Raw genomic sequence first — 13,312 nt, 5'->3', positions numbered from 1 at the left:
CAACTGAAGATAAATAAAGAAATAATGCCAAAAATATCTATATACAAGACGAAGGGAATTGCGAAAGTAGACTCCAGGTTTGTTAAATGTAGATCAACTGCAAATGCCAAAAGCATAGCAACTTCTGCTTAAAATGACTAAATATGATAGGACAATGCTCGCTTTACATGGCATCAGTCAGTAAAAGGTAGTGAATGCCAAGAAACACAGTATTGACATGCTTGGATTAGATAGGACAATGCTAATTTCGCATGGCATCAGTCAACAAAAAACACATAACCAACCTGTTGCATGTGAGTATTCTACACAGCGGACAGGCGCCTCATGTGAGCCTAGCCGATCTTCTTTCCCTGTGTTGAAGTCATACCTGGAAAACACACAAACAATATATTATGTTATTGAAATCCTAACCAGAGAGAGAGAGAGTGTGTGTGTGTGTGTGTTCAGCAGATAGACTATGCTGTCTACTTGTCTTATCCTGAGATTTTCTGATTTTGTATTGGCTGATCTCTGCTTTGGAGACAGTCTTTTTTGTAATATAAAGTTACATGGATTTCACTATTAAAAAAAAGAGAGAGTGTGTGTGTGTGTGTGTGTGCGCGCGCGCGCGTGCATTATAGTCTACAAAAGACCAAAAAGGTCTATGAGACTGGAGAAACCAGAATTAGTTAAGGACTAGCAAAACGAAAATGTTAGTTAAGAACTGAGAGACCCTCCAAGTGCCTTAAATGACTTATTAATTAAATCAGTTATCAGACAGACAGGATGACAATCAATTAAAACAAAGCATAGATGTGTGTTTCACACTCGCATGATGAGATTCCTTCAACAGAGCTGCACCCAGGTAGATTGGAGTCAGGAGTGTTTGTGCAGGGATAGAGCTCTAAGATCGTAGCCAAATAACCAGCACACATAAAGAATGACTGTTGGCATGCCATTCTCACAATGCATTGCGAATTGGGAAAAGACAAGAAAATGTATCAGTCAAGGTGGCATGTATTGCGAGAAAGGCTTGTAGTGTCTTTGTTACCACCGCCTTCCATTGGATTGAAGGTCTGAGACATATAAAGTGGTATTAGAGGAGCAAATTTTCAAACTTGCTCGTTTTTGTGTGTTCCTAGCTAGGTCTCCCAATGTTCTATACATCCATTCAGCATTATCATGTTGTTGGAATTTGGAAAGTATAAGATGTCATATGATGTCTACTCATATCCTTCCTTTGCAATAAATTCCATTGACTTATACTCATCCCCTTTAGCTCATCTGAGAGTCTTTAAACTTTTGCAAGTTTTTTTCAATCACAGCAACGAACTCTTTTCAGTATTATAAAATTTTCTCATTGAAAGTGCATCCATGCCTTTCTTTTTGTTTTTTAAACTCCATGTCTTTCTTTAATAATCTATAAATGTAAGAGAATACATTTTATCATCTACAGCAAAAAACTCTCTTTACTATCAAGCCTCAAATTTCTCTTTTCTGAAGTACATCCATGTATTTCTCTTTTACTCATTTTTTAAATATGTGTCCTCCTTAAATGATCATTTATAAATGTAGGAAAATATGCTTTGTCATCTATGATTAGACTACGTAGTTTATCACCTTCTTGACTGAGATTCTCTTCTGAAATTTTTCACATGTATGATTCCCCATGATAGATAAGTTTTAATCTGGAGGCATCTATGTATAAAACCTCTTTCTTCATTGAAAGAAGCCATCTGTTGGGGTAATATCTGAACATGTACGTCTAGATCAAGTCCTAGCTTTGGTACCATGTTAGAATACGCATTGGAAAATGAATCGCCTCCAAGATGACACCTAAGAACTCTAGATCCTACTCAAGATGTGCACACATGCACATAAATGTAAACCACGCTAAGAACTGGAATAGAAGCAAGATATGACAATCAGTACTTGAATAAGAATGTCCAAGAGACGACCCAAAATGTGCTACAAAATGGTGCAGTCACAAACCACATACATGGATAGCAGGGCGCTGCCCACTAGTACTGGATCTGAGGCCACATAGTGTTGCCCTAATCCGCTGCTCCCTCCTCCTGCCATGTACCTCTGATGAAAACTTCAGTGACTATGGGAAGAGCCCAAAACTCTTTACCAGCCAGCACCCTTTCTGCTAAGGGATGGTCTGCTCACTAGATGAGCTCTCCACAAAGGCTATGGGCTGCTACTGCTGCTGTTGCTGCTGATTTCTCTGATATATCCTGCTGCTACCTCTGTTTCCCTCTCCCTCAGCCCCTCCCTCCTTCCCCCTTCCCTGCCGTCTGTCCCTCTCCCTCTTAGCCCGCCCCCCTACTCCGCCCCCTCACTCAGCCCCCACAGCCCCTCGCTCAACCCCCCTGCTCAGCCCCCCGCTCACCCCTCCCGCTACCTCCTCCCGCTACCCCCCTCGCTACCTTTGCTACCCCCTCCCGCTAACTCTGCTACCCCCTCCGCTACCCCTCGCTAATCCCCTCCGCTACCCCCGCTACCCCCCCCGCTACCTCGCTACCCCTCTCTACCCCCCCGCTACCCCCTCCGCTAACCCCCCGCTAACCCCCCCCCCGTTTTTTCTTTTTCTTTTTCTTTTTCTTTTTCTTTTTCTTTTTCTTTCTTTTTTGCCAAAAAAAAAACCCCCGCTCTCAGCTCCGACTAAAAAAGAAAAAAAAAAAGAGAAGCAGCTTCGACCTCCTGCAATCCCTTCTTTGCCCACTGCTGTTTCCCCCATATGAGGGAACAGAGGGATGAGGACAGGAGACTAGGCGGGAGACCCTTCGATCCAAATCTGCATACGCGTGGAGATGGGGAAGGGGAACAGTGACAAGGCAAAAACACAAAAGCAACTCAGTCTGGAGGACTTCAACAAACACAGCAACCAGAGCGGTTTGACAGTGGACAGCATTGCGGCCCAGAAGAAAAGGGCCCACCCAAAGCCCATGCCGCTCACCACATCCTCGACCTCTATGGTGCCTCATCATCTACGCCACCTCTCTCCTCCCCCTCTCCTGCATCATCATCACAGGTCTCCTCTCCAGTAGCCTCACCACTGGCCCCACTAGCCACGGCTCCATAGTACTTTCCCCTCGTATCACCTCTACCTCTCAGTCAGCCACCCTTCATCACCTCGTCCGGCCTCGCTACTCCTACATATCACTCCCCCGCTCAGATGCTGCCCCCACCCTCAGTACAACCTCAGCAGCCCACCTTCATTCCAACCCCTCTCGAGATCCAGTTCCCACCTAGACCAGGACATCTTAGGCCCCCGCCAGATGCTTGGGACTCCCTATTGGCTGAGATACACAGCATCCGGGCCCGTCAGGCAGAGCTGACACATTACACCCAAGAGCAAGCCCAATACACCCAGGAGCAGGGCCCACATTATACAAGAGCAGGGCACCCTTATCCAGGGACTCAGACACGACATCACACAACTTCGAGAGGAGCTCGGGACCCTCAAAGCAGCGCCCGAAGGGACCCCAGTCACAGAGATGGAGGCACAGATAGCCACGATACAATCGACTATAGCAAAGACGACTAGATGGGTGGACGTGGCGAAACGGGAGCCCGCAAAGGCAACCGTTTCAGCCGCCATACAGGAACAGCAGTAGAGGGCTTCAAAGACCCTCAACATCCGAGTACGAGGGATCACGCGAGACAGCACCAGCACCACTACGACGCCCATGGAGGAGGCGATCACCTTTGTGACTAACACCATGGGAGTCCCCGACCATGGCATAGAGGGAGCATGGCGTGTTGGGAGAGATCCCAACCGAGAGCAGACCCTAGTCATTCGCTTCAAAGATTCACATGCTCGACTAGCGACACTCCGACGCCGAGTCTCTACGAGAGCATCCCACCATGTCCATGGACGAGGATTTGACACCACTACAGATTAAGGAGCGACGAGTTCTTCTGCAGCAACGGGATGTTGCCCGCAAGGAGGAGAAATGGGCCGTGGTCCGAGATGGTAGGTTGTTGACCGGCACCCGTCGGGCTCCCACCCGTACCTCCTAGGGAGACGGGGCCTATGAGACTCAGGTTTCCAAGACCCTAGACTGCACCATTTGGAACTGTAATGGTACCTTATGGTCAAACCCGGGAAACTTCTCGGAGTCTTATACAAGATGAGACATAGTCTTTTACACGGAGACACACCAGAGCCCAGAGCATCCACTACCGATAGTCAGTGGCTATACATGGGAGTCAGCCTTCAGGGATGAGACGAGGGATACAGGTGGAGTCCGAGGATCAGGCGGGGTCACAGTATTGTACAGGTCTTCCCTCGTTGGAGCCATCTCCATTGAGAGGAAGGACGCACACTCCCGATTCATGTGGATCCGGATCCGACGCACAAACACCCGTGACCTTTTCATAGCAATATGCTACTTCCCGCCACACATCCCACTTTGCCAGAGTGGCACGAGAGGAGGGTGAGCACGAGAGGAGGGTGAGACATCGCCATATGCACCCTTACATCAGGATATCCCAGACCTTTCAGCCCGTGGGGAAGTTCTCCTCATTGGGGACTTCAACGCCAGGACGAGCACGCGCCAGGCACCACTCTTGGACTTCCGAGACGACTCTATCATGCTACTAGACATGGACCTAGACGGAGCAGGTATGACCAAGACCTCATCGGACCGACACGGGCCTATTACACCATATGGACACGCGCTCCTTGATTTGGGCAGGATGCATGATCTCATCATCTACAAACGGGCTCGACCTATGGCCCTCCTCATGTGGTTTTACTTGCTTCCCACACAAGGGGGGCACTAGTGTAGTAGATTACATCATGGGATCCCCTACCTTCACTTCATGTATCACCGACTTCACCGTAGCACCACTCCCTCCAGGAGCTGATCACACATACCTATTCTTCACTATCGCCACACCACACACACCGCATAGGAAGCACGACACCTACCACGACATACACTTTGATCACAGCCTCTCACCGGCCTACTCTGGACGCCTAAACAGACTCCTAACCTACATCAATCACATACCACTCATAGAGGACCGTGCTGCCCTGATTAGTCGCACACTCCACAAGGCTGCCCTCCAAATCTTTCCCCACACCACACGGTCCACTAGACCACCACCTCTTGGTTCTGTACCCTGCAACATTTGGTACAATGCGGAGTGCAAGGCTTATCGCCGACAGCTCCAATTTGAAACCAAATGTCACCTCCCAAACACACCAGACACGATACGCAAGTACCGACATCTCGTACGTCGGAAGAAGCGGGCATTTCTTCGTCGAAATGAGGAGGAGCTGCTGCACATCTTGTACAACAGCAACTCTAAGGATTTTTTGCGGAGATTCCTTGAGCATAGGTCCCCATCACCCCTCACCAACACGAGAGTCTGGCACACGTATGCACACCATCTTTATGATGTCCCACACCAGCCCACTCCAGATCTCATACACACACCTCGCCCCACCACTTGCACGTTGTTCACCAGAGGGGGAGTCAAGGACGCGACATTGAAACTCCACAATGGCCGAGCGAAGGATCGCGAGGGGCTATGCACTGAGTTTATCGCATATGGGATCGACACGTTAGCCCCGATCCTAGCCAAGCTAATCAATGACGCTGTTTGCCTTGGCTTCCCCCGCACCTGGACACTTAACACCATCACCCCCATCCACAAGGCAGGGGGATCCCATGGACCCGAGTAACTACAAGACTATCATGATTGGACATGTGATGTCCAAGATCTATGCAGCTGTATTGGATGCATCGGTCAACCTGTTCGCAAAGATGAGAGGGCTCAGAGCAGAGGGTCAAGCCAGTTTCAGGCGAGACCATGGGACTATGGATCACATACTCACATTCAGGAGTGTCATTGAGGAGGCCAGATGACGGAAGGAGAGGGTATATTGTTGCTTTGTGGATTTTCGCAAAGCCTTTGACACAGTACCTCGGGCTCGTCTCATCACACGCCTACAAACACTGGGATTTGATCAAGAGATCATCTGAGCAATCATGGCACTGTGTGAGAGAGTCTCAGGCCGAGTTCGAACAGGCGCAAGTTGGACAAATGAGATCTTGAGTACCATAGGGGTCAAACAAGGTTGTCCCTTATCACCGACCATGTTTGGCCTCTACATCGATGAGCTTGAGACTTTCATAGGGACGTTCGGAGGGACCGGTTGCTCACTTGCCGGGATCATCATCAGGATTCTTCTTTATGCAGATGACGTGGCACTCTTGTCGTCCACACCCGAGGGGCTCCAGCGACACCTGGATGCACTGCAGGCTTTTTGTTTATCCCATGATTTGGAGGTCAACCTTGGCAAGACCAAGGTCATGATCTTTAACACCTCTCGAGCAAACATGCAACGGAAGCAGGTTACTTTTACTTTCGGTGGGTCACCAATTAAGATCGTATCCTCATACACTTACTTGGGGGTCATCTTCTCCGGCCCGATCTTCACGATGAGACTAGCGATGCAGGCCAGACTGAGCAAGGGATACACCTCACTGGATCGACTAGAGAGACAATGCTTTCACTCCCACTTCCAGGACCCTCGGACCAAGGCTCTTCTCTTCGACTCCTTGGTCCGACCAGCCGGTATGTATGGCAGCCCTTGTTGGGGGCCTGGCATGTCAAAGATAGAGTGGACACGGGTGGAGCGCCTGCAGATCCTCATGCTCTCACAGATGATCCGGGGGAAACCGTCTGTACCACATCACATCATTCAAGCCGAGTTTGGTGCTTCTCCACTCCAGCTAGATGCAACCTTTCAGACCATCACATATCTACACCGGGTTAGATCATATGGAGACTGCACATCAGGGACACAGACGTTGCCATGATTGGCTCTCGATTCCTCCATGAGGTTGGCAACAAAGGGAGACGAACGATGCTGGTATGCACGGACTCACAGATGGTTTGTGAGACTAGGGTTCCACATCGATAGGATACCTCCTTTTCAGTACAGTTTAGATGCCCCTCCGGTACTCCCACCCACCATCCCGATTGGGCCACACACCAACCAGGTCATTCAAGAGGATCTCCTGCAACTACACACCTTTAGGACCTGGTTGGAGCCGAGGGAGCTCCCAGTGAAGCTGAGTTTCTAGAGAGATTACTGTCTTCGTATTTCGGAGGAGGGATTCATCACACCACCGGGGTACACTGAGCTTCATATGCCTCACTCACTACGGATCTCCATTTTCGGGTATCATCACACCGCCTCCGCATAGAGAGCGGCAGAGCAGAGGGGATTCCTAGGGAGCATCGCTTATGCATATTGTGCGACTGTCAGAAGGTTGAGTCAAATGAGCATTTTATTTTCAGGTGCCCAGTGTACTACGAGATCCGAGGTCGCTACCACTGCCTCTTCAGAGACGGCTCCGAGCTCCTTTCCAGATTCCTTGCCTACCCAGATCAGAAATGCCTCACGGCCTTCATTCACGAGGGGGTCCGACACAGAGAGTACTTACTCAGGCAACGAGGCTTGGCCACATCATCAGACACCTCTCAGAGCAAGATCACAAAGTTCTTCCCATCAAGTGACATTAATCGTCCAGTCTCTAGCCGCAGACGTGACAGAGACCCCGACCCGACAATCGCAACACGACACACAACACATCAAGGGGGGACACATCACTCTGGGGGACCTCCCGTCATTGTTTAGACCCGGGATACGTCCCATGGGAGTCATGGTCGCTCTGGTCTTGTGTCGAGCCTCGTCCAAGAGACCGAGACGCACGGCACACCTTGACGGGCGCCAATGTCCCATCACCGGCTATGCACCAACCAAGGCGACATGACATACAGAGGATTCCGCTCCGCTCCAATCCTTTTCTTTTCTTTTCATTGTTACATCCAGATGTATTTGATTAAGTATGATCAGACTTAGGGTTCGGCACAGGTGATGATGCTCGTTTCAGTAGCTCCACCCTTACTGTGATTTGTATCAGGTTTTCTTTCAGTCTCATAGACCCATCGGTCTTCCGAAGACTAATATAAAATTTCTTTCTTTCTAGCACTCTGATGCACCACTGCTGGCTGGAACATGAGCTGGATCTACTGCCTTGCTGCTGCTGCCTCCTCTAGTGTCTGCTGTACACTTCTGGAGGGCTGGAACACAGCGTGCAGATGGCCCTTTCTGATTGCAAATGCCCTCTACAATGGGGCTTTATATAGAGGGTGTGATGCCCCTGGACCTGATCTACCAATCTGGCAGCCTGCTGTACACCTGACCAGCCTATTCTGCTGGCAGACCAGACCAGGCCTTTGAGGCTTATAAAAGCCCTCCTTACCTGCATCTTTTGCTCGGTCTTTGCCCAGCTCCACAGCCCAAACACTGGACTTCTTCTGCAGTCAATAAGCCCCTCTCCCAGGCCTATGTGCAGCCTACAGACCTGCCCTACATGTCTGGGCCAATGCATGGCAACACCATGGCTGTCTGTGCAATGACAGATCTTGCCTGAAGGGTGAGTATAAGTAACCTTAAGAAGACTGTCTGAATGCTGTACATGTGGCAGCCTGTGTGCTGCCCACATGATAGCCTCTCCTTCCTCCATTCTACCCCTATCATCCTACAGCCGTCACTCCCCCAAGCTCTCCTCATATGGGGCAGGGAGTTGACCCTAATCTCTAACACCATCATGGCCAAAGCAGCACATGAGGAGCCCTGAATCCTGCCCCAAGTGGTCATAATGGTGTATACAATATAATACCAGATCATTGAGAGTGACTGAGAGGCATAGGTCGAAGTCCCAACTAAGACCACTGTGATCTCAATCTCCAAATCTACCATGCAATAAGACAAGTAAAGATTTCCCAAACAGAATCTGGTACCAAAATGAGGGCATTTCTTGCTCTACTCTTGCAATCTCCTGAAGGCTTCAATGGCCGCTGGGTGAGCTCAAGATGATGCTCAACGATGGCTCAAGGTTCTATTTAAGGAAGAGGCTGGGTGCTTTCCCTCCTTGCATAACTGAAGTCCACCCCATCTAGAGGCTGGCTGACCTTTCAGCAAAACCAACCAAGAAGGCTCTATTTTGCTCGGGCTGACCCTAGCCCTACTGCTCACCCCTAACTTGTGTCATGGTTGTATCAGCAACCTCAATAATTGGCCAACCTGACCAAATACTTGCCTGATATGGAGGCAACTATACAACCCTTGATCAGGCCTTGTCAAGGGCCCTCCAGCCCCTATTAACCTAGCATATACCTGCCCTATTGCAGGCCTACCAAGCTCCCATGTCTGTCATCATAGTTTCCTGTGCAGCCAGCTCCTTCCATTATCTGCTGCACACATCGCTCCAAATGATTGCTGCCCCATGTTGCAGCCCTTGTAGGCTCCAGATCTGCCCACGAGGCATGCTCTTTCTCAACCCTTATAACAATCTCCCATGCCCTAACAAGAGCCACCACTGTGGCATTCCAAACCCCAAGTTCTTGAAAATGTCACTCCACCCTTGTTCTCTCCTGCATTCACAAGTCCAACTCTTTGATGATGTGGCATTGAACCTTGACATATCCCAACTGATTAAGGACCAACATGTTCTCCGGAAATCGCTCTGCCTTCGCTATGATCCATCCAGATCACAAGTCCATGCCGTCGCTCTCTAATAAAGCTGGTGTCCATTAGCACTTGTGCACTCTTGTTTAGTGTCTCAGCCTGTCTCAGCTGCGCTCTCTTCACAGCAAAATAATTCTGAAATCTATTCCAGACTTTACCCTGTTCATTTGATAAGATTTGGTGCTCTCTACATTTGACATGATTTGGTTCATTGAACTAGATTTGGGACAAAATAATGGCCATTATGGATGAGGAAGAATCCAAAATTTCAAACTTCAAAGTTCCTCAAAAGACCCACTTTGAATTAAACGAACACAATTGTTTTCATCTGGAAGGTGACCGACAGAACAGATGGCTCGACTGCATGGCAGGCTCAGTAAAGCTAATACCACATACAAAATTGTTAAAGCTCACTGAAGAACCAAGAACTTGTTGCAAACAACAAAACTGAACAACACGAAGTTCCAACGCACACTTGTAGACAATCATGACACAGCTTAAACCGTGTACCTTCTGACAGAGGTGTCTGCACCAACACTGAATCCAGAGTTGTCATCATGAAAGCAACAATCCAATACCGGTGCACTCTGTCCAAACTGGCCCTTCAAAACATTTGCACTTGCATCATATAGCCGAACTTTCTGCATGCACATAATCAAGTCAAGAACGAGTGATTAAAAGTAGTGACATGTTATGTCCCAAAACATAACTCGGAAGAATAAAACTTCTGGTTGATTGAAAGCCACGTCTAAAACAAATCAACAGAAAGGAAGTGACGTTGGGCCTCAAAAATATTGCCCTTCTGCTCTTTCTTTAAGTATGCTCCCGTCTCATGAAATCCCATGTGTGAATCAAACACAAAAGAATGATGTATGTGCTCCTTGGATTTACCTGCCGTTAAGATCTTATATCCAAAGGGCAGTTATAAGTCAACCCTATCAACGTGCCTGTTCTTGCTAGTTGCACAGCCCCAAAGTAAAGCCCCACATGCATCCAGGTGGACACGTGTGTTAACACACTAGCAAATTGCAGCGGTCAGCCACCAAAAAAACTATGTAAATCAGTCATTCCACCTTGAGCAGGTTCGTATAACGAAGTATGCTTGGGGGCCTTTAACCTACGAGGTTATTTGCAATCCATGTGGAGCTACAACTAGCGTTTATCATAATCCCGGTGGTGTAAGCGATGCAATCCATGTGGACCTACAACCAGCTCTTAATCGAAAATAGAATCATAACCCCAGTGGTATAAGCGATCGCATTATGAAATTGACCCGACTTTAAATGAATGCAGTATGGAATTGACCCGCCACATGAATGTGATCTTTGATTGTAATCTTGCAGACCGCCGCATGTACCGTGCTCTTATAAGCCCGATCTATTTGTCCTGTGCAATTTGGAGACACTCATGAAATCGAGAGGCATTATTGGCGAGGGATGACGCTTGAGCTCAATTTAATTTAAAGGGTGCACAGCAAGCCTCTCTAGCAATTTCGTGGTAACAAAGTCAGGACCGTGACTATTCAGAAAGCAGGCGTGATGTCAAGTGCATAAGCAAGGAAGAAAAGACGAATGTGGAGGTAGAGGGAAGGAGCGTACGCAGTCCCAGGAGGAGACGAGGAGGTGGTCACTATGGTTGGAGAAGCGAAGGTTGGAGATGCCGTCGGAGGGGGGAGAGGAAAGCTCACGGCCGGAGGCGGCAACGGGGGAGGGGGCTCCGATCATGGCAACCAAAATTGAGAGCTTTGGAAAGAAACAAGAGAAGAAGACGAAAGGAAGAGGGGGGGGGGGCGGGAACTTCTCTCTCACCCCTTTCTTCTACTCATTTGAATGCTCTTGGTATATATATATTTCTTCTTAATCCTTCTAATCCTCACCTTAATCCCCCCCCTCTCATGGGTATACATTTGGTTCACACACTTGAGAATTTAAATTAATTAATATGTTTTCTAATTCATTTGGTTAGCCCAGCATTGTGCCATGAAACAGAAATCTGCCCTCTCTTGAAGCCACATGTCATTATTAAAATTCCATTTTAAAGATAATAAATATTGATTGATTATAATTATAATGACACAAGAAACTGCCTCCAAATCAAACGTTGGCATCCCTCTTCTTGGCCTGTTAGTCTGCTTCTCCATCCCTTCAAGCCTTTTCTACCTCTGCTTCTTTTTGCATGCCAACCTCAACAACTATGGAGGTGGCCTGTGGATGTCAACCATTGAATTGACCGAATCTTGCTTGTCTTGTGCTCAATTCCTTTCAATTCTCATCTCATCGCTTCCATGCTCATATTCATTGCGACAATCACCAAATCTTGCTATTCTGGTGTACATTGGCGTCCTACTTCGCCATCACCATAGCACTTGCTGCTCCTGATCCTGCTCCTGTTTTCTCCATCGTCATCGCCTAGTAAGTCTTTGAAGCCCTTTGCATTCATCCTCTATTTGGTTTTCATTTGTTCCCCTGGCTATGGCCGATGCCCATAACTTCCCCTCCGGTGGTTAATTGTATGCTCCTTTCCCTCCCTCATCCCCTCCCTCCAATCGATCCCACCCCCGCTACCTCTCCTTTCTCTATTGGCGACAGGCGACTATTGAAGCTTATACTGCAACATCTGCTTTGAGCTCCCCCTCTGTTGGTGAATTCACTACCCCTTTCCCTCCCTCACCTCCTCCCTCCAATTCATTCCACCCCCTCTGTGCCTCTCTTTCCTCCACTCGCTTGCTCCCTCTCCTTCCTCTGCTAGCTTTCTCCCTCCGATCGATCCCACTCTCTAATTTGTTTGTATTCCGCCAATTCAAACTTTGCTTTATGAGTGGATCACAAAGAGCTCCAATATGTGACATTTGCCAGTGTAGCAGCACTTGCTGCATAGATGGGTTTGCGGAATGGATCTCAACTAAAGCTCTGTTGCTAAGCAGACGATGGTGCTGCAATTCCAGATGTTTTAAACAATTTGGAAAGCTTGGCGCATGCCAGGCTTCCCAAATTGTGGGAAGATTACCACTTCAAATTCTGCCTCCAGACCTCGATCACAAAGAGCTCTGATGCAACATTTGGCAGTGTAGCAGCTCTTACTACAATTTTTTTTGTGATTTCTTCCGGGAGGGTCCTTTTCTTTGCAAACGACATCTTTTCGCAAACTGACCCACCATTGGAGCTATTCTAAAAGAGGTGTCCTCTTTTCCAAATCTACACAAGGGGCACGCATTGGTAATGTTCTTCCACTTGGTCTCTAGATCTTGATTTTGCAAGTATTATTGGATTTTTTCTACAGAGGATTTTGGATATCCTCATCCTTTAAGATTCACCATACCATATTCTAGGATCAAGATATTACAAGCAGAGATTTGCCGCTACTCTGCACACACAATGATATCATCATTGTTGCTCTAGACTGCACTTCTGGCCCTTGTTGCCACAGGGTTAACAAATATTCTACAGTGGCCAACTTCCAAGTTTTAAGTAACCTTTCATGAGCTATACTCTAAGACCATCACAATTCCTCTGTGAGTTTCTCACACGTGGGGCCAGCTCATTCTAGATATTCATTCTCAAAACTCAAACTCTTGTTTTGCATTATGCTGAATCTTGGATCCTATACCACACATCTTGGATTCCACATCATCAATTTGAATATAGATTCCATGTCATCAATTGCGTCCATCATCAGGTCAACAAGATCTATAGCATATAAACTTTCTGGTGACTTTGCATGGTTTCAAGGTTGCTACAAGATTTTGCTCAGTCCAAGTTTACATTGCACACT

The 13,312-nt window shown here is 47.9% G+C and overlaps 1 protein-coding gene across 3 annotated transcripts in view; it reads right to left on the bottom strand.

Moving 5' to 3' along the window:
• LOC147899443 (mitotic checkpoint protein BUB3.2-like) overlaps positions 1–11,341 on the bottom strand; it is a 57,360-nt gene extending 46,019 nt beyond the window's left edge. For all 3 annotated transcript variants that reach the window (XM_087378535.1, XM_087378536.1, XM_087378534.1), the window contains exons 1-3: positions 11,140–11,341; positions 10,052–10,182; positions 285–367 (exon numbers count right to left, since the gene is read on the bottom strand). In XM_087378535.1, the coding sequence (XP_087234661.1) occupies positions 285–367; positions 10,052–10,182; positions 11,140–11,265 (340 nt within the window). In that variant the 5' untranslated portion in view covers positions 11,266–11,341. The remainder of the gene's footprint in view (positions 1–284; positions 368–10,051; positions 10,183–11,139) is intronic.
• Between the last annotated feature and the right edge of the window lie 1,971 nt (positions 11,342–13,312).

Source organism: Dipteris shenzhenensis, chromosome 8 (assembly GCF_047967505.1).
Source record: "Dipteris shenzhenensis isolate YYH24624 ecotype China chromosome 8, Dip_SZ_1.0, whole genome shotgun sequence".
Lineage (NCBI taxonomy): Eukaryota > Viridiplantae > Streptophyta > Polypodiopsida > Gleicheniales > Dipteridaceae > Dipteris > Dipteris shenzhenensis.
The sequence above is the reverse complement of the archived record's forward strand: the minus strand, read 5'-3'. Positions and strand labels throughout refer to the sequence as shown.